The sequence below is a fragment of the Sitophilus oryzae genome, unplaced genomic scaffold (assembly GCF_002938485.1).
Source record: "Sitophilus oryzae breed Bouriz unplaced genomic scaffold, Soryzae_2.0 scaffold_130_pilon_pilon, whole genome shotgun sequence".
NCBI classification, from domain to species: Eukaryota; Metazoa; Arthropoda; class Insecta; order Coleoptera; family Curculionidae; genus Sitophilus; species Sitophilus oryzae.
The window spans coordinates 1,528,382-1,553,408 of record NW_022145960.1 but is presented as its reverse complement, the minus strand read 5'-3'; the positions used below and the strand labels follow the sequence as shown (position 1 = coordinate 1,553,408).

Here is a 25,027-nt window from a genome sequence, read left to right as displayed (position 1 = left end):
CTAATCGTTTAGCTACAATACTCCGTGTCGTATGTGGTGAACAACCCTGTATATTAATCTTAGATCCTAAACACAGTGTACTTATTTCCTTATCTAATATCATATAGGTATAATGGCATATTCCAATGACACTTATGTACAAGTCGGTAAATATTTTGAGAATATCAAATATGAATTTCTGAAATTTGAATGAAGTATTTTGTAATTTAATTTATTTATGGGTCTAACAATTACAAGAGGTAATTTTATTGAGAGATCACTATTTTATTACTTCTGAATACTGATTAGTATCAATATTCACTATGTTATGTTGTGCAAAGGGTGTCTTTTACAATAACTACCTGAAATAGTGTAATCTTTGAAATTTGGAAAGTACATAGTCTTAGCAAAAATATTATTCTCAAACGTTAGATAAAATCCTGTCAAAAATAAGTGGTTGTTTTCGAGTATTCAAGTATTTCACTAACCTATTTACAAGATATCTATTATCTATAAGAAATATTACCTTATTTGTTGAGTGTTTTTAAAATTACTTAAAACTAATGTTTTTAAGCCTTTTTTGCATATATTATGATTGAAGCTACATTGTACATGAACAGGTTTGCTATTAAAATTAGATTTCTTTTAATGACAATGACATTCGCTACTAATAAAAACTCATATTTCTTTCAATGTACAAAATGATTTTGAAATATTTTAAAATACAATGATAATTTGTTCAATCTAGACGTTTCTCTCTCCTTTGCAAAGCTAATTTTAATAGCAGATTGGGTAGAAAAATACAACTATTTTAAACTGATGTCTCTTCATCCTTTTCTTTTATCCTACAAAAAAACAGACCATTTTTAAAATAAGATTTTAAAGTAAATATTAGTCTTACCTTTACCAAATATTGTTATTTGTTAACAGTATATTCCCAACACCATCTAGAATCAATTGTTAGTCAATAAAAAGAAATTATTAAAATATATCGTATGAACAAAAAGTTTTATATCAAGCAAGTTTTGATTTTGAAAGTTAAACAAATCTAATTCAATCCAGTTTTACTATAGTCAGACATATTGATTTTATTGTAAAGTTCTATTTAAGTAATCAGAAGATATTTAAAACAAAAACATTGACGGTATGATTAAGGAATAAACAGTAAATCAAATTCGATATTATTACCCTTTAATTTAAAAAAGCGTCTAAAAATTATGACGTCACACTTAAGCGCATTTGATGGGAAGGCAGCAGAAAGGCATAATTTTGCATCTTATGCTAAATTGACGGTAAAATATTTTATTGTCTATTAAATTCTTTAAAATATTGTGTTCTTCTAATGCAAAGTAACGATGTTTTTACCATCGATGTATTTGAAAAAATAGCGCCATCTATTTTAAATTCGAAATTGACATTACTTGTAAGTTAGTTTAGCGCTCTCCGATGGCACAGTGTGTGGTACTTGCCATAACTGCATAAGTGACGTCAAGAACACCATTATTTCAGAGTGAAAATGTTAGATTTTAATTATTTTTTTTAGAACATAATATTAAGTAGTAAGTATAAATTTGGAGAAAAATAAGAAATAAGGGCATCATACATAGATTAGTCTAGAATCATAGTTAGATAGTTCAAGAGAATAGGCATTTAAATACGAAGTTTTGGCCAAAAACTTGAATTTTTGATGTTACTGTTGCGGACCTCTATGGACTCGGCATAACCTAACTAACTAATATGTCCCTCCCCCATATCACCTTAATATTGCATTAAATAATAAACAACGTAATGATTCATTCGAACGTTCGAGAACAATCGAGTTCCACTGGAATGGAGTACTACATACGAGAACATTCTAAACCTTCTCTATGCACCTAATGACCTAACGTCCTTTGAATAAGAAGACTAAGGAAGGAGCATGATGCTATCCATGTATTCATGCATGGTGGACGGAAAAAGGACTCTAGGGTGGGGATCCTTGACAGTTTTGTTTGACGATTCATTTGACACATTTGAATTTGATTTGAAATTTTGTGGATTTGTCAGTCTTTACGGAGCTTATTTTATGTTATTTATTATTTATTCTAGTACTGATAGTTGTATAAAGGTAGTAAATCTAGATGGAAATTGTGGCAGAACTTAAATTAACAGTGACACTATCGCGATTTATCGAAAAAGACTCTAAAATAGTTGGTTGTGTAGCGTGCGGTAGATCTCGGCAAAAATCGAGTGAAATAATGGAACAACTTTTCGCTAGTAAGTGACTATATATAATATAGATACGTGTAGTAAACAGTAGTAAACCGATCATTTATGAAATTCACTTAAATTAACTAATTATATATTATTTTTTCTTGCATTTTTGCTGTTATTTACTACTTGTCAAAGATTGGATGTCAAAGAATTTATAGATACGTCAATTTGACTTACCTGCTTCAGTAGCGTATCGGATGTTTGTGTTAATAAATAATTATTAAAACTTATCTATTTTTAATATAATAATATGTTTTTATAACAATTTTAATAACTACTAACATTTATTCACAACGTAAAATAAAAAACAAAATTATTGAGTCTACCCCACGTCTACCCTACATCATAGTTTTACATTTTTTAAATAAAATTAGAACGGCACTGATAAACCGGAATTTAAGTCGGCCATATTTGAGTCCCATAGCGGTGGACCTAAGATTTTTGATATGCTCCTTCCTTAGTCTTCTTATTCAAAGCTAACGTCTAACGGATTATTCGAACGACCGGAGCCTGAGGACAGAAATAAATAGACGAGTTCAGTTGCCGCGCTAAATTCAAAATAAATTCTTTCTAGATAAATAGTTATAAATCGTTTGTAAATAGTTCTTTAAGTCTTTTATCATTATTGTTTTTGTTACTTAGTGTAGAATAAATTGTGTTTAAATAAATTGTGACTTTCTATCCACACGGAACCGACGAAAAACGTAACATTACTTTGAAAGATCTAAAAGCGAATTGTAAAAGATTTTTTTTTAAATTTACCCCCGAGAAGGGGTAAAATAAATAAATAAAATTATTTTTTCGAAATTTCAGAGAAACGGTAAGAACTAGAAAAAAAAGTTCAAATAAAAGGGAGCGTTAAATTGTGGAGCGTCAAATTTTACATAGAAATAATCTCTATACTTTTTTTGTTCAAGTCAAAATTAACCGAGATAGGGTGGCTAGAAGCTAGCGGATGATAGTAGAAATTTAGAAAAAATTATAAGTTGCTGAAAAATTCATATATTTAACAATTTTATTCAATTATTTAAGTTAGGAAAATTATAAATTTCAATTAAGATTTTTTTAAATTTACCCAGAGAAGAGGTGAAAAATATAAATAAAGTGTTTTTTTGCATCAATCGCACAGCAAATTTTGCGATTTACTATACACCCTATTAATTATTTATATAATAAAAATTTATTAAAACACCAATAAGAATTATTGTTTATCATCATACACAGCCCACTTAACCATAAAACTTTTTGATCATACTATAATAAACCTATTTTCTACTTAAAGAAACTTATTATAGAACATTATTTAAATAAAAAAGATAGTCGCTTAATAAAAATATTGACTATTCCAAAATGACTATGAAGTCGAGATTAATAAAAACTTCTGAAGTGTTACTACGAAAACTTATACAAACATAACAAAATATATGTTAACGACGTTAAAACACATCTTTAAACTATGATATAATAAACATAAAATTCTATAAATAAATCTGGCAAGAGGGAACTTGTTAGTACAATAAGTAATAATTGATTTAGTTAGTTAGATTATAAAAGTGTCATGTTCTAAGCTGTACTTACGAAGACGGTTCAGGAGGCATTCCAGAATGAATCATTGAAACAGGTGCCATAAGTGGCGACGGTGAACCTCGCATGCTTCCACAAACTGATCCATGAACAGACCCTAAGACTGAACCTAATAAACGATAGATACAATTTTTAACCGGCGCTTAACTTATGTTACTTAATGTAATTACATGCATAGATAAATGCAACAAGTTTAGATTGGAAAGCCCGTAAAAATTTTGGGTCGCAAAATTATTTTGGGTCGCGACCGTTATACGCGATCTGGCGCTGCTATAGCGGTCGCTAAGAACAACGGCAAACAAGAACAGAAGTAATTTTCTCTTGTCAAAGTCAGAATCTTCAAAAATCATAATAATCTTTCAAAATCTAAACCGCTCTCATTAAAGAAATTCCGAAAAGTGTTTATAGCGTCCATTTTCAAAGTAATTATTGCTATCTTGCGAGTTTAATTCAAGTTTTATTTACTCCAACCGGTGATAATTGTGAAAAAGTGGCATTAAAAACTTAAAAAGCTGTGCTGTGAACTGTGAACTGCAAAAACCATCGTGGATCGTGGCATAACGTCGGTTTGCAATGTTTCATAGGTATTTCATACATGCGTCCTTATATAAAATAAAGTTTCTTGTATGCAACACACTGTATTTTATTTATAAAATTAAATGAAAATAATAATAAATTTGAATAAACAATATTTCGCGATATAATTCCGGAAAAAGCCGAACCGCTCCGAAATTTTCAAAAGTTTTGGGTCGCGACCGTTGCAAGAATAGCGCCAAATAGTGTTTACATTGTCCTTATGGGCACTTTCCAATCTAAACTTTTGTTTCATTTATCTATGATTACATGTTTGACCTTTAATGGGAGCAGTAAGTAAAAGACCGTATCATTCATTAAAAAATCACGGTCACAAATATAGAATGAATGTCAATCATGGACTAATGTCATGTACTAGAGGTAGGAGATAGATTGGACACTGATATAAAACAAACAGGTCCGTCATTGAGAGCCACCTGGTGATCGGGAAGAAACTAATGGAGAATTTTGGCATAATTTTAGCGTTTCGTTACTTATTAACGCTAACTAAAACAGTAACGTTGTTCAAGCGCAAAATTTGTTCCTTGTTAAATATAAAATAATAAATATAGACTTTCTTACTACATTTATGTTTTATTAGATCATTAGAAGTGTAACATAGCCAAAACAAATAAAATTTTTGGAATTTGAATATACCGCGTGGAAATTGAAAATCGGACAATTTGGTGAAGGAATCTTATAAATAGTTAGTTTGTTGTGTGTTATAAGTTAGTAATTGTGTATAAAGTGAGAAAATAAATTCGTTAAGTATTTTATCGTGAGTTTAAATAGTGGACCCACGGAATCCGTAACAATACTATATTGCCAACTATGTACTGACTTATTTATGATTAAACTATTTTTAGCCGATCATACCAACAGGTATGGTAGGCTATTAAGATCGGCAAAAAAAGTTTTTTTAATTTCACTCAAAATGAGTTATTTGGATCATAAATGACCTAAATACAAAATATTTTCGTGGTGTCTGTCTGTCTGGCCATCTGTAACACGATAACTCAAAAACCGCTAAACCGATTTTAACCAAATTTGGCACAAAAGTACTGTGGCACCCGAGAATCTGGCTATTAATTTTTGGTGGGAGTGGGGGGTTGGTAAGAGGGTATGGGAGGGGGTTAAAAATTTAAAAAAATCGTAACTCCAAAATTACAGTAACTAGCGAAACGCAGTTTTCAATTTAAGATTATGAATAATATTTGCAACAAAATTTGTAATAACATCAAAATCAGTCAAAGTCACAGTTTTTGAGATAAAAAAAAATTGCTTTTTATTAACATATATTATTTTAGTATGGGCGGATATACGTGCCTCCCGGCGCCAATTTTTTTTATTTGGTTTATAAATTTATTATTTTTAAAATGTCAAAATGTCTTTGATAAAAAAATTTAGTATCTAACAAGAAAATGATAACCATCCTTAAATATTAAAATGCACAAACTAATAAAAACACAAACTATAAATAACTCCCTTTCCGACAGATCAGGAATATCTGAATTAATAATTATTCAAATAATGATTTAAAAATAACTTGACGGATCACCAACATTTTGTCAACTAGGCCATTTTGTCAACTAGACAGTAGTCAACATAGATGCTGTCAGGTCATCTTCATATATAAATTAGAAACCTCTAATTTGTATATTCTATAAAATACCCTGGATGTCAATTCATGATTTAGCCCAACTCTACTCACATCAATAAATTAAGAGTGTAGACAAGGTTTTTCCTTTTACTTCCTCTTCCCTTTAGGAAACTAATATTTACATATATTTATAATTAACTTATTTTATTATATCTCTTTACCTATTCTAGACCCCATTCTGGATCCTACAGTCGATCCATGGTAGTCCAGATTGTTGATATCGTTGGTGACTGGCGACATTATCCGGCTGCCCGGTTGAGATGACGAGATATTATGTGGCATGTAATTGGTATGAACTTGCATGTGGTCTTCTTCGGCTATTAAATACAAAAAAGATTTTGATATATTTTTATCTGCTTCAATATTTTAATATAATATATTCCACGAATACATCAAAAGAGGGATACACTAAACAATTGCAAACAATTGCTTGGAAATGAAGATCGGCGCAATTTTATATGTAAAATTATATGGTAAATTTTTGATTGCCATTTCCAAGCCATCCCGACGCGGATACTAAAATGCCCTATGATTTGGAAATGACGATCGATGATATTCCCCGTATAATTTTACATATCAAATGACAGCAATCTTAATTTCGATCATATTGTAATTATTTCGATCATATTGTATTTCTTTCCATTAAAAACATATTTAGATTAGAAAAATCATGAGGATCTGTTACAATTATCCAGTTGACAAATACTACATAATAACTCATTTTTCATAAGATATGAATGGTCTAAATATGTGCAAGTAAAGGAAAAGGGGACGTATTTGCTAGTAAGTTTTTCATTGCAACTTTTATTTTATATACTACGATGGTCTAATCTACACACAACTTTTTGATTTATTGCAGATCTAGTATGAGTTTTATTTTTAATGAGACAAATGTCATTGATAATTGATCGAAAAAAAAAATGGGCGTCAGAGAAATAAATATCGCTGTCATGTCCAAGCCAACGTAACGCCGCTTTTTTTTTTCATTACTTAACTTTTATTCAATGCCTTGGACCAAATTTTATTATTTATTTAATTGTAATAAGACAAGTCAGCACTAATTATTTACAGTTGACGAATTGTAATGTTCAATAAAAATATAACATAGTCTAACATGCTAATATTAGATTTAACCCTACATCATTATGATCTAGGGATTTAACTCATTTTTAGTAACTAACCTTCCATTATATTATCTATTAAGCAGCAAAAATAAAAGAAAATAAATTTAAATATACCAGATTATACAACTATTATAAAGGAATAAGTTACTACAAAAAAATATCATCATAGTTAAACATTTTACTGAAATAAACACCATATGGTCGAAAAAAACGGCGTCAGAGATGGCTGGGAAAAGATCGCTTTTGTTCGTAAAATTATATGGAAAATGTAATCGATCATCATTTCCAAACCAACTGGACGCCGTTTTTTCGATCATGGGGTATAACAATTCAACGTATTACCGCGATGATTGAATGAAGAGAAAGAATTTCGATAACACCTGTAACGTTCTATAACGGAAATAATGAAGATGTTAAAAAAGTATTGGTTTTAATAGATTTTGATAGTAATCTAATAGAGATACATATATTCATTTTTGATTAATTACACATTTATTTTTTTTAATAAGTACTAAAGAAATACAGGGTGTTTCAAAAAACATTTCCTATTTTTTGTCAAATATTCTTCCTTTTTAGATTGATTAAAATATGTACGCCACTGACTTTTTTCTTTTCTTAGCAGGATTGTGTTACAACCGTTAAACGCCAAAGGTTGTATCTTGCCATAAAAGTTGTATATTGATATTTTATCCATTTAGACCTCCTTGATGAGATAAACGCTATTTTATTAGTTAAAAAAATTAATAAATTATTTATTTAATCTAATTTATTATTAAAATTTATAACACTGATGTTCAGTGCTACCTAGAGCAAATTCAAAAAAATAATGGTGTTTCACATGTTTTTTTTTAGAAAATCGTTCCAGTGATAACTCATATGCATGACCCTGGTGAATCATTTACTGTAACTTTTATGCACAAAATTTCATTTAAATCGTTAAAAGCACTTGGAAATCACACGCACTTTTTTGTTAAAATTAAATAAAACTGAACAAAAAACGTTTGTCCGATCTTTGCATATTAAAAGAACAATTTAAACACATAAACCTACCTGTATATGGAAACAAGTATTTATCATTCATGTGATGTTTTTCATCTAAATCTGAACACCTGTCGTATTCCTGATAGTTTACATTCTCATGAGGTATCATCTTAGGCACATAATCTCCTTTGAAAGGGACGTTGGTGTTGTACTGGTTATTGTAGTGGGATTGCACAATGTACTGTTCAGATTCTATCGTTCTTAAACAGGTTTCCGGAGTAACGTCTGGATTGGGCAATGGGTTCGGGGAATTTTTGTGTAGAAATTCGTTGTCTGATCCTGTTTCGGCCGACCAGCGGCCGACTTCTGTTACTGAAATAAAACAAAATATTATTAGTTTTTTTATAAACTTAAATTTTATACATTATTATACACAACAGGAGCGTATACAATAAAACAGTGGTAACGCAATGAGCCCAAGGCCTCCGAGTGAGGGATCAAACAGGATCCCAAACCCCAGCAACCTAACCTAACCTAACATGTAAAGGTAAAAAATAAAACATTGATAGCAATTGGTAGTCCGAAATGTATTCGGGAAACATCGGCAGTATATTCTGCAGATAAAAATAAGTAAAATAGTGAAAATGGTTCTAAAATGGCTTCGTTTCGGAGATACATGGCCTAGAAGTTAATTTCTGAATTGACGTCGATATTTGGATGAAAACTTGGAGTGTTTTTAATTTTTAAATTAATCATAAATTTTTCTAAAAAAAAATGATAATACATAATATAAACTGTCCAATATATAATATAAAACAAACTGTCCAATCAACATGTTTAATTTTTATCAATGATGCTATGTATTTATTATGTTGATTCCAAATATCTTGAGAACCATTACTTGTACCTAGAGACCTTTTTTTACGTAAAATACGACGGATTGTTAATTTTTTCACTCAATAGTGCAATACAGGTAATTTTTTTCGATCATAGGGTATTTAATAACCAATTTTTTATTATTTTTGGCATTTGCTTAGAATGAGTTAACGATTTGTAGGTTAAATCTACTCTTACCATTTGTGTTAGGAAGATATGCCTCGGGAAGTTGACTGGACCATCTAGATCCGTAACTCGGTTGTACGGCCGGAAACAACTGTGAGTTAGTTACAACGTTCAGAGATGGCGGTGTGCCACAACGTGAGACTACATGTTCCGTAATATTCGGTAAATATCCTTGCCTAGAAAATTATTAATTATTATTAATTTAACGTTTTTAACCATTAATTAAGCATTTCGGTTAACCTTGAAACGTGACTTCTTCCGTGATGTCTTCGCGCACTTGATTCATCGTCATCGCTGGAATGACTTGAAGCCAGATCCAGGCTCCTACCTTCAGATCCATCACTATCAGAATCACTTTCTCCTCGTTCTCTACCTGTAAAGATTAATAGATACAAGTTAGTGATTTTATAAATGTAAGAGGGTGAGTCAACGATGGCATAGAGTCCATTATCACATTTGTTCCCAAGTTTACAAACAAATGTTAAAAATAAAAGTTATAGGGAAGGTTAAGATACATATTTTAAAATTATTACAGAGTATACAGGGTGCTTCAAAAAAGTATGGCGGATATAACATATGTTTTTTTAAACGCAATGCCCCATTTTTTATTTTATTTTTAGATTTCGAAACTTCGTGCTACTAAAATTTGACTACTAAAATTTTGCATGAGAGTTTGTTGAAATAACGGGGCATCGGTACTATCAATATACCTAATTTTCCCCAAGTTAAGACAACCAGACCTCAATTTAAGTACCTTTTTTAACTGTTAATATTAATTTTCTTGTATTACCAATTAGCGATTTTTTAGTATCATATTGTTACGGATTCCGTGGGTCCACTATTTAAACTCACGATAAAATACTTAACGAATTTATTTGTCTCACTCTGTACACACAACTTATACTATTTACAACACAATTTATGCAACTACTATTACTCTAACGGTATTTCGCGGTATTATCAAACTTCAGACTTCAGACTATCTTCAGACTGCTCCATCTAGCGGTATTGATCATTGTCTTTTTATTCTGCTCTGCCTTCAGCCTTTAGCTAAATGCTAAAGACTCAAGCCTTTCATAAAGACTTAGATCTTTTTAATGATTCTCTCTTTTCTAAAAAGAATTAAATCTTTCCCTATTACAGAATAAAGATTTAAATCACAAATCATTTTGAAAAAGATTTAAATTTTAAGTCTTAAGTCAGCTTTCAAAAAATGACTTAAAATCAAATGACTTAAGTCATTAAAATTATTTAAATACAAATACTTTTTTTTAAATAAAAAAGTTTTCTGTGAGCTTGCAGCTCTGGTAGGGGTTGGGGTAGTTTTCACCCTTCCTGTACTTTTTCTTGATTTTTGTCACAGTCGGATGTTAAAGCGTTAACTAAACATAGGCAGCCCAAATCTCATTCAAACCAGAATATCGGTTCATAAAATATCTTAAAAAATTTGTTTATTTTTGTTTGAAGCCCTCTAACGGACAAACGAAGCACTTAGAAGTAAATCGTGCCTAATAAATTTATTTTGATTCCAAAAATAGTACACACACAGTAGTTCTATGTCCACGGAATATTGAGACACCCTGTTTAATTAAAATATGGTATACTAATAGATTAATAGCGTACCTTCTCTGTATTCTCCATCACCGCTGATGTCTCTTCGGCGTGGTCTTCTTTCTTCCTGTTCAAACCCTCTGAGATAAGAAGGCACATCGCTATTCGAATTGTAGTTTGATGTCGACGTTGAAGTATGGCGTAGGTGAGTGTCACTTCTACAAAGAAAATGAAATTTTCTTAAAATTAAGTACTAATAAGGTATGAACTAAATGAAATTCAAACTTGATATACTTATTGTAGTATATTTTTTATATAATGCACCTAACTGAAACTTTTTACTGCAATACATTTTCAAATCTTTCAATCGTCCAGAATTATTATACATGTCGTATATATAATCTGGTCAGCTAACACGTGTGTAATGATAAAATAAATATGAGAAATGCTAACTTACCGATATGGACTAGAACCTGTTTTTGTCGTTGATCTGGATGTAGTACTAGAAGTAGATATTCCTATGTTTCGTCTGTTTGGGTCCAAACTTGAGTGGTACGCCAAAGCAGAACGCTAAAACATTAATATGATAAAAATGCCTACAAATAATTATAATAAGCTTACAGAATGAGTTGTTATATTTTGGCTACTGGTACTTGGCACTCCAACAACAGACTGAGTATCTAATAACGGCACTTTCTTGCCCATACAGCGCATAAACGTTCTTAAAAGATTCTGACGCACTCTATTATTGGCGAAACAATATCCCGCCAACGAAAAAGCTGCGTGTATCAGGACAGCAAAGGATAGAGCAGGCATAAGTAATGGATGACGTTCAGATGCTCCTAACAATGCCAACACCCAGGTTGCACCTAGCAAAGGCAACGCTATAACTGAAACCCATAGCAGGGTTCTCAGATTTCCAAAACCGAGAACGTGGTCTTGTAGCGTAAAAGCTGCTCGAATCGATAACACTAAGATAACCAAGTTGATAAAAGTGAGTAGGCAGATTGGACCAACTAAACTCCATATAACACTTTCATAGAGAGATACCCAACAGCTGAAAAATTAGTAAAATTAATTGGTTTGTCTAAAAATATTCATAAAAATCTTACAAGTAATAATTTCCATACTGATGTGCTCTGACACCTACGGACAGAGCCACGACTATTGCAGGTCCCACATAACCAATACTGTAATAAAACTTCATTGGTCCATGGTTAATGTCTCTCATTTCTGTCAGCATCCTATACAAATGCACTGCATCTACCAACATCCACGAGAACGAGGCTAGCCATAAATAATGTAAACCGATAGCAACTAATTTGCATGAAAACTGAAAAAAAACGATAATAAAATGTATTTTAATGTTTAAAGCTTCATTCAGAACCTTGAAATTAGTGGTTTCGATTATACTTTTTAGTTAAAAATTTACGATTATTCAGAATCTAAAAAAATACAACTAAAAGTAATAGAATATCGTAGCAACAGCTTGCGGTGGTTAGTTGTATCCACAGAGAAAGCCTAATAAAAAAATTAGCTTATAAAAAAATAAACTTTTTATTTTTAGCCACAATTTGTCTTGACGGAAGATAATCAAATGCCAAAATGATATTACTCGCATATTTTGAAGAATAAAGCCTGAATAATTAAGCCTGATCTTCATGCATCCGTTATCCGACGATACGATGATACGATATTAATTTTATGGGTTGGATTTAAAGACTTCGATTGGTTAGAAAATTACACTTTTTAAATTTATAGCATTTTCATACCTCCGTTTACGATTGCTTGTGATTGGTGTAATTTTATATTTTCATATCCATAACGATTTCGCTGTTTTACTTATATTTTTATTAAGCTTAGATTAAATATGCCAAAAAAGTGTCAAAACGTCCGTTATCGTACGAAAAGTTAAATTTATTTTAACTTTCTCCGTTGACGTTTGGAGTACAAAATTTAAGGACGAAAAGTGGCGCGAAAAAGCTATAACCGATCAGAGCGCCGTCGGACCATTATATCAACGGATAGCGGATGCATGAGCAGCTTTAAACTTGATTTTCATGCATCCGTTAAGCTTGATTTTCATGCATCCGTTGTCCGACGATACGTTGATACGATATTAATTTCATTGGTAGAATTTAAAGACTTTGATTGGTTAGAAAATAACGCAGTTTTAAATTTATTGCATTTTCATGCCTCCGTTTATCGGATATACAGTGGTGGCCAAAAGTATGGAAACTTTTTTAATTTGTCATTTATGCTGAGAAATTAAAATATGAAATAAAACGACTTATATAATCGTGACCTACAAATAATTTCCTACAAAACCTAATACATTTAAATAAGAAGAATGTTTATTAAAATTCAAGATAATATAAAAATTACTAATATTTAGTGGAATATCCCTTTGAATTAATTACTTCTCTACATCTTCGTGGCATCGAATCGATCAATCTCCTACAATCTTTACTGGAAATGGCCGCCCATTCAGTTTTTAGCACTTCCCATAATTCATTTTTATTTGAAATATAATGGCTTCGAATTTTCCTATCCAAATGGTCCCATAAATTTTCTATGGCGTTAAGATCCGGAGACTGTGAGGGCCAATCCATTAGTGGAACATTATGTTCATTTAACCAATTTTGAACAAACTGAGATTTGTGCTTGGGATCATTGTCTTGCTGGAACAACCATCTGAGTGGCATTTCTTCATCAGCATGAGGCAGCATATTATTATCCAATATGTCTTTGTACAAAAAACGGTCCATTATCCAACCTGAGCGAGAGGACCAACACCTGAGCGAGAAAAACACCCCCACACCATTATACTCCCACCCCCATGTTTTACTGTGAGCATCTGGTACTTATGGCTGTACCGTGTACCTTTTGGTCTTCGGATATAACGTCTCCCGTCACCACCAAACAGTTGAAACTTGCTTTCGTCGCTAAACAGTACATTCCATTTCTGATAAGACCAGGTGAGATGATCTTGAGCAAATTTAAAGCGGGCCATCCTATTTTTCTTTGATATTAGTGGTTTCTTCACCGCGACTCTTCCAAAAAGTCCCATGTCATCCAACCTTCTTCTCACCATGCGTGCAGACACCGATATCCCCTTTCACCCATTTCTCGAGAAATGTCTGTGGATGTTTTTCTTGGATCTCCCATTGATATTCTCTTCATTACTTTCATTGTCCTGTTGCACAACTTTCTTGGTCTTCCTGACTTAAAAGCTGTTGAAACGTTCCCTGTTTTATTAAATTTACGAATTATTTTCGAAACGGTGCTTCTTAAAATGTTTAAATTTTTACTTATTTGAATTTGTTTATAACCGCTCTTGTATAATTCAACTATTTTATTTTTTAAATCCGTAGAGAAATATTTAGACTTGGGCATGATGTTTATATTTATCTGAAGTAAGTCGTACCGTTTATCAGCTTAAACTAAATAATTTTAATGTATTTATTTATGGTTTCCATACTTTTAGCCACAAGAAATCTATTGTTCTCCTACAAAAACTGCTAAACAGATTTTTTTCGCTGTGTAATTTTTGGAATACTTTTATTTGCTGATAAGCTGTTCGTTTATATTCCTGAGAGTTTAAGCATAGCAATATTTTCTGTGATATTTTAAAAAGTAAAAAGTTTCCATACTTTTGGCCACCACTGTACGTTGGTGTTATTTTATATTTTCGTTTCCATAACGATTTTGCTATTTTACTTATATTTTTATTAAGGTTAGATTAAATTTGTCAAAAAAGTGTCAAAACGTCCGTTATCGTATGAACGGGTCCGTTGACGCGTTGAAGTAAAATATTTACGGATGAAAAGTGGCGCGAAAACGCTATGACCAATCAGAGCACCGTCGGACCATCGTATCAACGTATAACGGATGCATGAAAATCAAGCTTTTTCGTTAATACGATGGTCCGACGGCCCTCTGATTGGCCATAGCGGTTTCGCGCCACTTTTCATGCGTAATTTTTTTTATTCCAGCCGTTTTGACACTTTTGACAAATTTAATCTAACCTTAATAAAAATATAAGTATAACAGCAAAATCATTATGGAACTGAAAATATAAAATTACACCAATCACAAGCAATTCGTATATCCGATAAACGGAGACATGAAAAGCCAATAAATACAGGGTGGCGCCCCTCATACGACCCGGAGGCTCCAAGGAGAACGACAGTATTGAAATTAAATTTAGTGAACATATGTAGATTAATTCAGAGCATTTTTTAAAAATATATAAAGTTCTATAGGGTGTCCCCAAAAAAAGTTACATATCAAGTTGTTAATGGAACAACATATATAGTAACTGATTATTGGATTACAAGAGAAAAATAAAGGTGAGTATTATTAGGGAAGTATATGACTGAAATGTAAAGTTTTTGACTTGTTTAACATTTTCTAAAAATGAAGAACAATTTTTAAATTTCAATAAAAGCTACCTAAATTGAAATTTACCAGGTATAGCCTAATATATAGTTAAAATAACTATTGTACTATAAATCAAATTAAAACCTGACCCAAAAAGTTATACAGGGTGAGGCACCCACATCACAACCTTTAAACGCAAGTTACTCCTTTAATTTAAATGGAACACCCAGTATATTATTCCAATATTTAATAGAAAATTCAAGTCTCTTCAAAATACTATTAAGGTTGCCTACACCTCAAACAACGATTTTCCAAGATACTTTCATTTTTATGATTTAGTGTGAGTAAATCTTTATTATTTGATAAAATCTTTGTTTTTTATGGAGCGGAAAATCTTCAAAAGATACCCGATGTTGGATGGTCGTGGGCCGTGTCTAGTTTGATAAAATCTAGGTGGTTGTGATCTGTGATATGTCTGACGTTACTTTAACATAGCTGTCTAATTAGTTCAACTTTAGCAGCTAGTTATCATTTTGTGTTATCATTATGTGAGGTTTTTGTGTTTTAAGATAAAACAAAAAAAATAAGAAATTTTACGAAAATGAAAACTTATCCTACATTAGAGAGAATTAATATGATTCTATTAGTTGGTGAATGAAGTGTGCATTCACCAGTTAAGTAATAAAATTTTTAAATGCTCCTGATTTTATCTAGTCTGGTTTTTTTATGAGGATATTAAAGACAGTGTTTACAAAACTCGACCAAATATTGTCGACCACATATTGTTGTTGTTTTTCGAAATAGAATTCCACGTATGCGTTTTAACATGAAAAGATCTTTTGAAAAGAGAATTATTTTATATCAGTAAACAGAAAAGGAAGCATTTTAAGCAGTTGATTTCATCTAGTTAATTTTTGTTACATAATTATAGGTTTATATGTAGTTTTAATTCTGTGATAAGCAAAATATGTTTTAACTATTTTATTATCTTTTATTACAGTATTTTACCCTATATCCTTTAATTTTTGTTAAATTAACACAGTCATTTAGATTTTTTTTCAAATAGTAAAGATCTACTGACGCAAAATCATAGAAATGAAAAAATCTAGGGAAATCCTTGTTTGAGGGGTAGGCAACCTTAATAATATTTTGAAGATATATAAGTAGTGATGAGTGAAATATCGGTAACTGTGACTTTGTCACTGATATTCTATAATCACAGTCACGGCCTGTGACTGATTTGAAAATAAACGGTGACTTGCTAAAGCGTGACGATTACAGTTAATTGTGATTTCTCTGGTAACGAGAAAATACTTCACAGAGCAGGACGTCGCGCGTCGCGAACGCAGCTGCCGATGGCGCCGGTTGTGACTCAGTTCACAGTCACGAGTCACGACGTACGTCTCATAGGATAGATATCTGACAAAGTGATCTAAAGACAGTGACTGTTAGAAGTGATTTAATTTTTTATGTATTTTATATTTTATTACTATTTTTTATCACTACGAATCGGTTTGGTTCCTTTTTAGTTTAGCAGGTTTTTTAAAGCCAAACATAAAGTTTTACCTTTATACTGTTTATTTTTTAGAAACTTCATTTTTTTATATATTTCGTTTATTTTAATACAAAGGAAAATATTTGTTGTTTAATGTATTACTTATCTCGTGTTGTTAAGTTTCGTTCGTTATGGTTATGAGCATATTGCATATTTTATTCTTTTCCCGTTGGTTTCTTTTAATAAAAAAAGTGTTTTATTTTTATTTTTTAATATACCTTTTACCCACTGTTTAGTGTTTTCTATTTTAGCAGCCTTGGATAAAAGACAAATAAAAATTAGTATAACAACAACAACAGAATCGTATCATTCGTATCGTATCTTATATTATAGCCGTGATTGTGCTTTCGGATTCATAATCATAAAGTCGCAGTCACAGTTAAGAGTCACAGATAATACAAAGTCGTTGTCACAGGTAAGCCTGTGAACAGAAAATCACGGTTTGGCTCATCACTATATATAAGTTCTCCATTGAACACCAGAATAATATACTGGGTTTTCCATTTAAAATAGAGGAGTAATTTGCTTTTAAAAGTGACCAATGTTCAATATTAGCTTTGTCTCACCCTGTATAACTTTTCTTGTCAAATTTTAATTTGGTTTAACATACTATGGTTATATTAAATAAATATCAGGCTATATAAGGTAGATTACAATTTATATAGCTGTTATTTTATTCTTCATTTTCACAAAATGTTAAATAGGTCAAAATCTTTACATTTTAGCCATATGCTTCTTTAATAAAACTCACCTTTATTTTTTTCCTAGAATCCGAAAATCTATTAATATATAGAGTGTTCCATTACAAACAACTTTGATGCGTAACTTTTTTAGGGGACACCCTGTAGAATTCATATTTAAAAAAAATGCTCTAATTTAACCAACAACTGCTCCCAAAATTTCATTTTGATATAAATTACCGTTCGCCTTGGAGCCTCCGAGTCGTTTGAGAGGTGCCACCCTGTATAAAAACTGCGTAATTTTCTAACCAATAAAAGTTTTTAAATTCAATCAATAAAATTAATATCGTATCATCGTATCGTCGGATAACGAATGCATGAAAATCAGTCTTAACTAGGTGAAAAAGTTAAAAGTTTGTTAAGTTTTTCTACTAATTGAAAATTACTACAATTTTGACTTCTGAATGCTTATATTGAAATTAGAGAAACAAACTTCTATGCTAATTGAAACCACTAATTTATTCCACTAATTTTGAGATTCGGAACGAAGCTTAAGTCTTATGGAATAATATAAAAAAAATAGAAGAGTATTACCTCGATTGATACCATAGCTTTTTCTTGCTTTCAAAGCGACAAAATACAACAATTCGGCGAGAAAAAACGCAAAGAACTAAGTTTTTTTCTTATAGTGTTCGAGTTCGTCTGCAAGCCCCTGATCAGAGCCAGTATTAAATAAGTTCCCAGTAAGAGGGGCAAGGATATTGAAAAACAGCTATAACTTGAAATGTCTTCCAGTAATGACGGCTCCGGAATGTACTAAAAAAGACTTTAGTTAAGCATTAAAGTATTTTAAAATTAAAATACATAAATAGCTAAACTAAAATAATTATACTTTAAAATTAACGCATTAAAAACTAACTATAGACTTCCTTATAGCACCTATCAATACTTTTATTTTCATATTTCTTTACTAATTTTATGTTAGGTTTATTTAAAAAAATATTAAAAAAAATCTGAAAAAGTATTAGGTTCGCATTTTAATTAGTAAATCAGAATTTAATCATATAAAAAGGTCGAAACAAAAACTCTTTAACGGACGAAGAAAATGTTAATTGAAATTAAATAGGCTACATAAAAACCGTGATGAGAGACAGAGTGCAGCTTTTAACCAACAATTATTAAGCTATTAAACTATTATACCAGAAAAGTGGCGCTCTGGCTACATATTTGCGACGATGATAGGCTTTTATAATTAAAACTACTTTAAAACGGAAACGGACTGACGTAAATAGAAGAGAAAAGCTAAAAAAAAGTGATGCGACTTTTAAAAAAAGGCTTTTATATGGAAAAATACTAAAATATTAGTAAATACTAAAATTGAAATATCAGTTAATTCGTTCTTTATCATTTTTTCTGTCATATAGCCATAGTCAAATTTCGCCCTAGACTAATACTTTTCTTATCATAAATTATGAAAAATAAAAACATGTAGAGATGACAACAATCACCTGTATAATTGAACATTTTGAATTGAGCGTGCCTGACGAGCATTGAACGAGTCTGACAAAGCTTTCGGGATGTTCCACATTAGCCAGACTATATTTGTAGCTGTGAAGATAAACTATCATCTAACAAATTTTTAGGACTGCGTGAATAAGAGCAATAGTTTCAATAATTCTGATCTAATTTTTCACCTGCCAGACATATTACTCATTCTTTCAGATTAGCCAGATTTTTTTCTTAACTGCACAACGTCTCTCACTATTTTTATCGCTGGAAAAAAAGTGCAGTATATTTTTTGTACTTTCTGTCGCATTTTCCGCTTCAACCCATCGCAAACAACATACATATACAAGAAATTTGCTTATAATAACATACCGAAATAAATTCTATCGGTATTTGTTGACTGTGAAAATAAGTACCGAAAATCTTACTATTTTTGAACAACAAGAAGAAAAGTTTTTGAAGAAAACATTTGACAAGCATTTAAATAAAATAACATAAATCCACTGTCACTGTCATATATTCTCAATACTATATTCTCTCGTTGTACGCATTACATAGTCCTGTATAAAATACGTCATTTTACGTTTTTGTAAATGTTGATGTATATTTTACGATTCTGATTACATTTATATTATTAATGTAGTATACATACCTCTAAATCGACAACGTCTACTAAGACGGCAAAAGTTGTTAAATGATTGCAACTACAATTTATTACTATAGAATTTTCGTTTATAGTATCAAACCAATTTTCATCCAATTCCGTGCGGCAACCAACTCTTGACCATTCTCCAAAGCTGAAACAGTTATTTTATATATTTCCGAGTATATTTCTGACAAGGAAAAAAAATATTCTGCCTTGTAACTAAATCAAATTTCATGGTTATACAGGGTGCCCCAATATAACTACTAATTACGTATTTTTGGAATAAAAATAAGTTAAGTGGACAAAATTTACCTCTATACAAAAGTGCTTCGTTTGTCCGTTAAGGGGCATCAAATTTTAAAAAAATAAACATATTTCTTCAGATATTTTAAGAACCATTATTCCGATCTGAATGAGATTTTGGGTGTTTATGTTTCACTAAGTGCTTTAAAATCTGACTTTCACAAAAATCAAGAAAAAGTACGGGAAGGGTCAAAACTACCCCACCCCTACATAAATTTTAGTATAAACATTTTCCAACTTAATCGACGTCCGATTTTTTTTTCGTAATATGGCCCTTAGTATTTGCTATATTTTTTGTCATGTAAAAAACGCCACCGCGCATAATTTTTTAGTAAAAAAAATAACACATCAATCTCTAATAATCTAGTTGGTGAAAATATGGAATTTTATGTTGTATCACAAATTAAATTTGACAATAACCTTCATAAGAAGCTTAAAAAAAAAGAATACATTTTAAATTAATACACGATCGGGTTTATTTTTGACCGATGCCTTCTAACAAACGAAGCACTTTAAAGGTACAATATGTGCAATTACCTTGTTTTGATTCAAAAATACGTAGTTGTACTATGTCCACGGAATACTGGAACTCCCTGTATATTTGCAGGGTTGCTTTGTAAGAATAAATTCTCCAATTTTTTTTTCTCTCAAAAACTATGCAATGTGACGTTTTTTACAAGAGAAAAAATGTAGGAATAAAAATGTATGTAGGGGTGGGGGTAGTTTTCACCCTTCCCGTACCTTTGCTTGATTTCTGATTCTTTTGAAAAAGTCAAATGTTAAAGCACTTAGCAAAACATAGACATGCAAAATCTCATACAAAACGGAATACCGGTTCTTAGAATATCTTAAAAAATGTGTTTATTTTTTTTTAAAACTTTGATGCCCTCTAGCGGACAAACGAGCACTTTTGTATAGAGGTAAATTGTGCCCAATGAACTTATTTTTATTCCAAAAATACGTAGTAGTTCTATGTCTACGGAATATTGGGATACCCTGTATATATGTTTGAATATTTGGAGAATAAATACATGATGATTTGTATTTTTAGCCGACCATACCAATAGGTATGGTAACCTATTAAGATCGGCAAAAAAAAGTTTATTTAATCTCACTCGAGTTATTTGGGTCATAAATGACCTAAATACAAAATATTTTCTTGGTGTCTGTCTGTCCGTCTGTAACACGATAACTCAAAAACCGCTACTGGCACCCGAGAATCTGGCTATTAGTTTATGGTGGGGGTGCCCTATGAAATCCCCACAAAATTATTATTCATTGTTGCGCTAGCCTGAGGAAGACCTCTCTCGCTCTCTTTTTATTTCCTACTTGAAAGGAGACCAAATGCATCATGCAAAGAAAATATATATTACAAAAAAAAAAAAAAAAATATAAAATTAAAACTGTTTTTAAGTCATTTCCAAGTCAACTAAACTACTTTTTTCGATCGTACGAAATATTCAGTACTTATATAGAAGAATTTTAATTTTTGTTGTTTATTCTATTTCTATGTTTATCACGAATCAATTTTCAATACATAAACGCGGATTTTTTATCTAAATATTTTCTTCAAACGTATCGTTTACATCGTAGAAACAGAATATGGTCCACAAGAAATTGAAGAACAAGCAAGGTGTAGAGCTGGTCGATCGTGCATAGATCATATATTTAGTCTAACCCAACTTAATGAAAAGAAGGTAGCAAGGAATAGAGGGGCTCATCTGCTTTTTGTTGACTTTTCAAAAGCATATGATACAGTGCCAATCCAAAAACTGTGGAGAAGAAGTGCTGGAGAACTCTCCAATTAACAATACAGCGATCAAAGCCATCAAGCAGCTATACCACCAAGCATTTTCCAAAATAAAGATCGGCAGTAACATATCAGGAACCTTTTATGTGACCAAAGGCCTTCGTCAGGGATGTTGTCTATCGCCAACTCTCTTCAAAATCTACCTCAATGAAGCCTTAAAGAAATGAAGAATATCCTGCAGTTGAATGGGAATAGCTAAATATAAAAAATAAACTAAAAAATGACACCTACTTATATCCTCTTTATTTTGCAGATGACCAAGTGGCAGTGGCGCAAGATAGGGAAGACCTTGAATTCATGGCGAGGAAACTTTTTAAAGAATACGCAGAGTGGTGATTAACTGTTAACTGCAGTAAAACTAAATATATGTGTATCGGTGGAGAGGGAACAGATTTGGAAGTGGACGACAGCTGCATAGTACAATATTGTTCAGATTATACCTAACTCGGAACAAAGATTAGCCAAAGTGGACGAACTGAAGAAGAAATATTGGAGCGAATAATTAAAGGGAAAGGGTTATAGGATGCCTAAACTCACTATTATGGTCAACAAACATCTTTATCGAAAGAAAACACCATTTATACATATTTAAAAGTGTTGTATTGTATGGATGTGAAATCTGGCAAATAAATAAAACTTTAGAGCGTAAACTACTGGCTCTTGAAATGGATTTTTGGCGAAGATCTGTCGGAAAGTCAAGAATAGAACGAATAACCAACGAGAGAATTAGTGAGATTATGGGCGTAGAAAACTATCCTCGATGAAATCTCCGAACAACGCCAAACTAATATGAAGTATGGACATGTAGAGAGAATGGCTGACGAACGTCTACCAAAACAAATCCTAAAATGGACACCGGCGGAAAGAAGAAAGAAAGGAAGACCTAAAGCTACCTGGATTGAGGGCATTAACCGAGCCGTGTCCGAAAGAAATTTACTCCCAGGAGATTGGGAAGATCGAAGGCAATAGAGACTGGGAACCGGAAGGAACGCTATAAAACCGGATATATAATATAATAATATGTGGGGCAATACTGTCGATGTCGCTTTCAGTTCCACACCTTCTTCGATATGCCTTCTCTGGTCAAACTAAAGAAAATAAATGTTTTAAGCGTTGGTCGCAGAACCATTGGTAGCTCCAGCAAACAGCACTTGAGACAATAGTGGAAATCAAATCAGCCTTGTTACGAATTTCTGCCCATTAGGTTGCGTATCTTCCCAATTCTTTCAATCAACGGTTTTATGCATTTTCTCTTCCGATGACGAAGGTGTGGAGGTACCCATTGTGGAATGTCAAGTATTTTTGTTGGTTAAAGTAAATTTTGTGTAATATATGTAAATAAAGATCAATGAGAAAACTGTCTCAATAGATTCTCTCTAAAGTCCAGTGTTTCATTATATATAATTAAATACATTACCATTATAACAGAAGTAAAATAATAATACTAGTGAAGAATGGAAGAATTTCCAATTCTTTATTATATTATTAAATAAGGGAATGATGGATGAAGAATGGTCTAAGATTTTTTAAGAAAACGTGTTATACTATAATAAAAACCGTATTCCTTCCACACACTAACTAATGTTATTTTATGTTCCCTTCTGATTTCAGACCAGACGAAAAAGGGGACCTCCGGACCCTATTACTTCCATACGTTCACCCTAATAATAAGATTGCGATCGTTAATGGAGGATTTGATACTTCTTAGATATGGACTGTTCTGCTTTTCTATTAAATATCACGTTCGGCTGGTCTCCCATTGTGACCAGCCCCTGTTTTTTTATTCAAGTCTGTCTCAAGTCGGAATGTTCAGGGTGTCCCATTTTCGTGTGGTATGCAGTGTTCCTCGTTTATGAATAGACGTAAAAGCATGTGGTTTCAACATCACAGTACTACCACAGGTACTACTTTTTTTATGAATCTAAGGATTCTACTCACAGATTCACCTTAGCCCTATAAATTCCTGAAATACAGGGCAAATTTGAAATGTTTTGCATTTTTCGACCCCTTTCGTATCTTATAACTTATCGACAGGGTAAAAACTGAGTCCCATAGAGTTCTTTCATGTATAATCCAGTAGCGTAACTGTCATTTTCGAAATATGAGTCAAACTTATATACAGGGTGTCCCAGAAATAAGTGCAAGTATTTTAAGGGGTGGTAGATCTCGATAAAAGAAACATATTGTCTCTTTATCGTTTATAAGTCCAAAATAAGGGAGTTATTTGACCGTCCAAAAAAATGATTTTGTGCTAAAATTTAACTAACCTAACCAAAAAAAAAATGATTTTTTGCTAAAATTTTGAGAGCCACTGGATCTTTTCTGGATTTTCTTTCTTGTAAATTTAATCTAATACCTATATTGCCGTATTATCACGAAATTATGTTTTTTAACTAAAAACTAAAAAAATTTCGAATTTTCAATTTTTTTTCGCGAAAAAAACCTCATAGGCGTGTTTCTGGGGTTGAACTATACTACCAGTTAAAATACTTGCACTTATTTCTGGGACACCCTGTATTTTTTTTAAATGGGGAAATCATATGTATTATTTTTTTATTTGTCTTGTTATGAGCTTTCAGAATATTATATTCTTAGAAAGATCAAAACAAGGCAAAGAAAATAAAAAAATATACACACAGATAGGGTGTCTTATTTAAAAAAATAACTAAAGACAGCACGCTGTGAAAAAATAGTTACACCATTGGATTCTAAGTGAAATCTCTATAGCATTCTAGAAAAAATGCAAAATTTTCAAATTCTCTCTTTATTTTAGGAACTAAGAAAGCTACGACAAATTTGTGCATAGTAATGTGAAAATCGCATCTTTGTATCTCTACTCATAAACGAGAAACCCTGTAAAACATACAAAAATGGGACACCCGTATACAGAATAGCCAATTTCTGAAGTGTCGCAGTAATAGTTGCAATAGGAACTTAATGGAAATATTATAGAACTGATATAGTCTGTGAAACGAATAACTTTGAATTTGACAGTTCCCGCGGTCTTTTCTAGTGTTAATTTTATTAGGTTAGCAACTTGCGGCCATGCTGAAGCAATGCCGCCTCTAATAGAACAGCCTCGGAGCGAAATTTATGACGTCACACTAGTTAGATATTACGGATTAATAAGTATGTTGTAGAATACATGGAAAACATAATTATTCCTCGTATTTTTGGTTTGTATTTTAAAAATGATATCTCTCTTTGGTCCGTTTCCCTGAAGAGGGATTAGTGACTATGATGTTCCTGTAGCGGTTTTTATCGTATTGTGCCAGTCCGCTCTGTTTTGAGCCATGCTGACGGTTTCATGAAGGCCTTGGCCGATTAGGTCTTTAGTTTGATCAACCCATCTCTTAGGTGATCTTCCTCGTGGTCGC

At 31.8% G+C, this 25,027-nt stretch overlaps 1 protein-coding gene across 5 annotated transcripts in view; it reads right to left on the bottom strand.

Moving 5' to 3' along the window:
* The window catches only part of LOC115874979 (protocadherin-like wing polarity protein stan), a 273,618-nt gene continuing 248,591 nt past the window's right edge, over nt 1–25,027 (bottom strand). For 2 of the 5 annotated variants that reach the window (XM_030890290.1, XM_030890291.1), the window contains 10 exons: nt 11,389–11,824; nt 11,225–11,337; nt 10,840–10,985; nt 9,457–9,589; nt 9,229–9,392; nt 8,224–8,526; nt 7,231–7,245; nt 6,211–6,366; nt 3,811–3,925; nt 1–824 (listed from right to left, as the gene is read on the bottom strand). In XM_030890290.1, the coding sequence (XP_030746150.1) occupies nt 791–824; nt 3,811–3,925; nt 6,211–6,366; nt 7,231–7,245; nt 8,224–8,526; nt 9,229–9,392; nt 9,457–9,589; nt 10,840–10,985; nt 11,225–11,337; nt 11,389–11,824 (1,615 nt within the window). In that variant the 3' untranslated portion in view covers nt 1–790. Of the gene's footprint in view, nt 825–879; nt 927–3,810; nt 3,926–6,210; nt 6,367–7,230; nt 7,246–8,223; nt 8,527–9,228; nt 9,393–9,456; nt 9,590–10,839; nt 10,986–11,224; nt 11,338–11,388; nt 11,825–25,027 lie in introns of those variants that run through there. The other 3 variants (XM_030890292.1, XM_030890293.1, XM_030890294.1) reach the window with 3 other exon arrangements.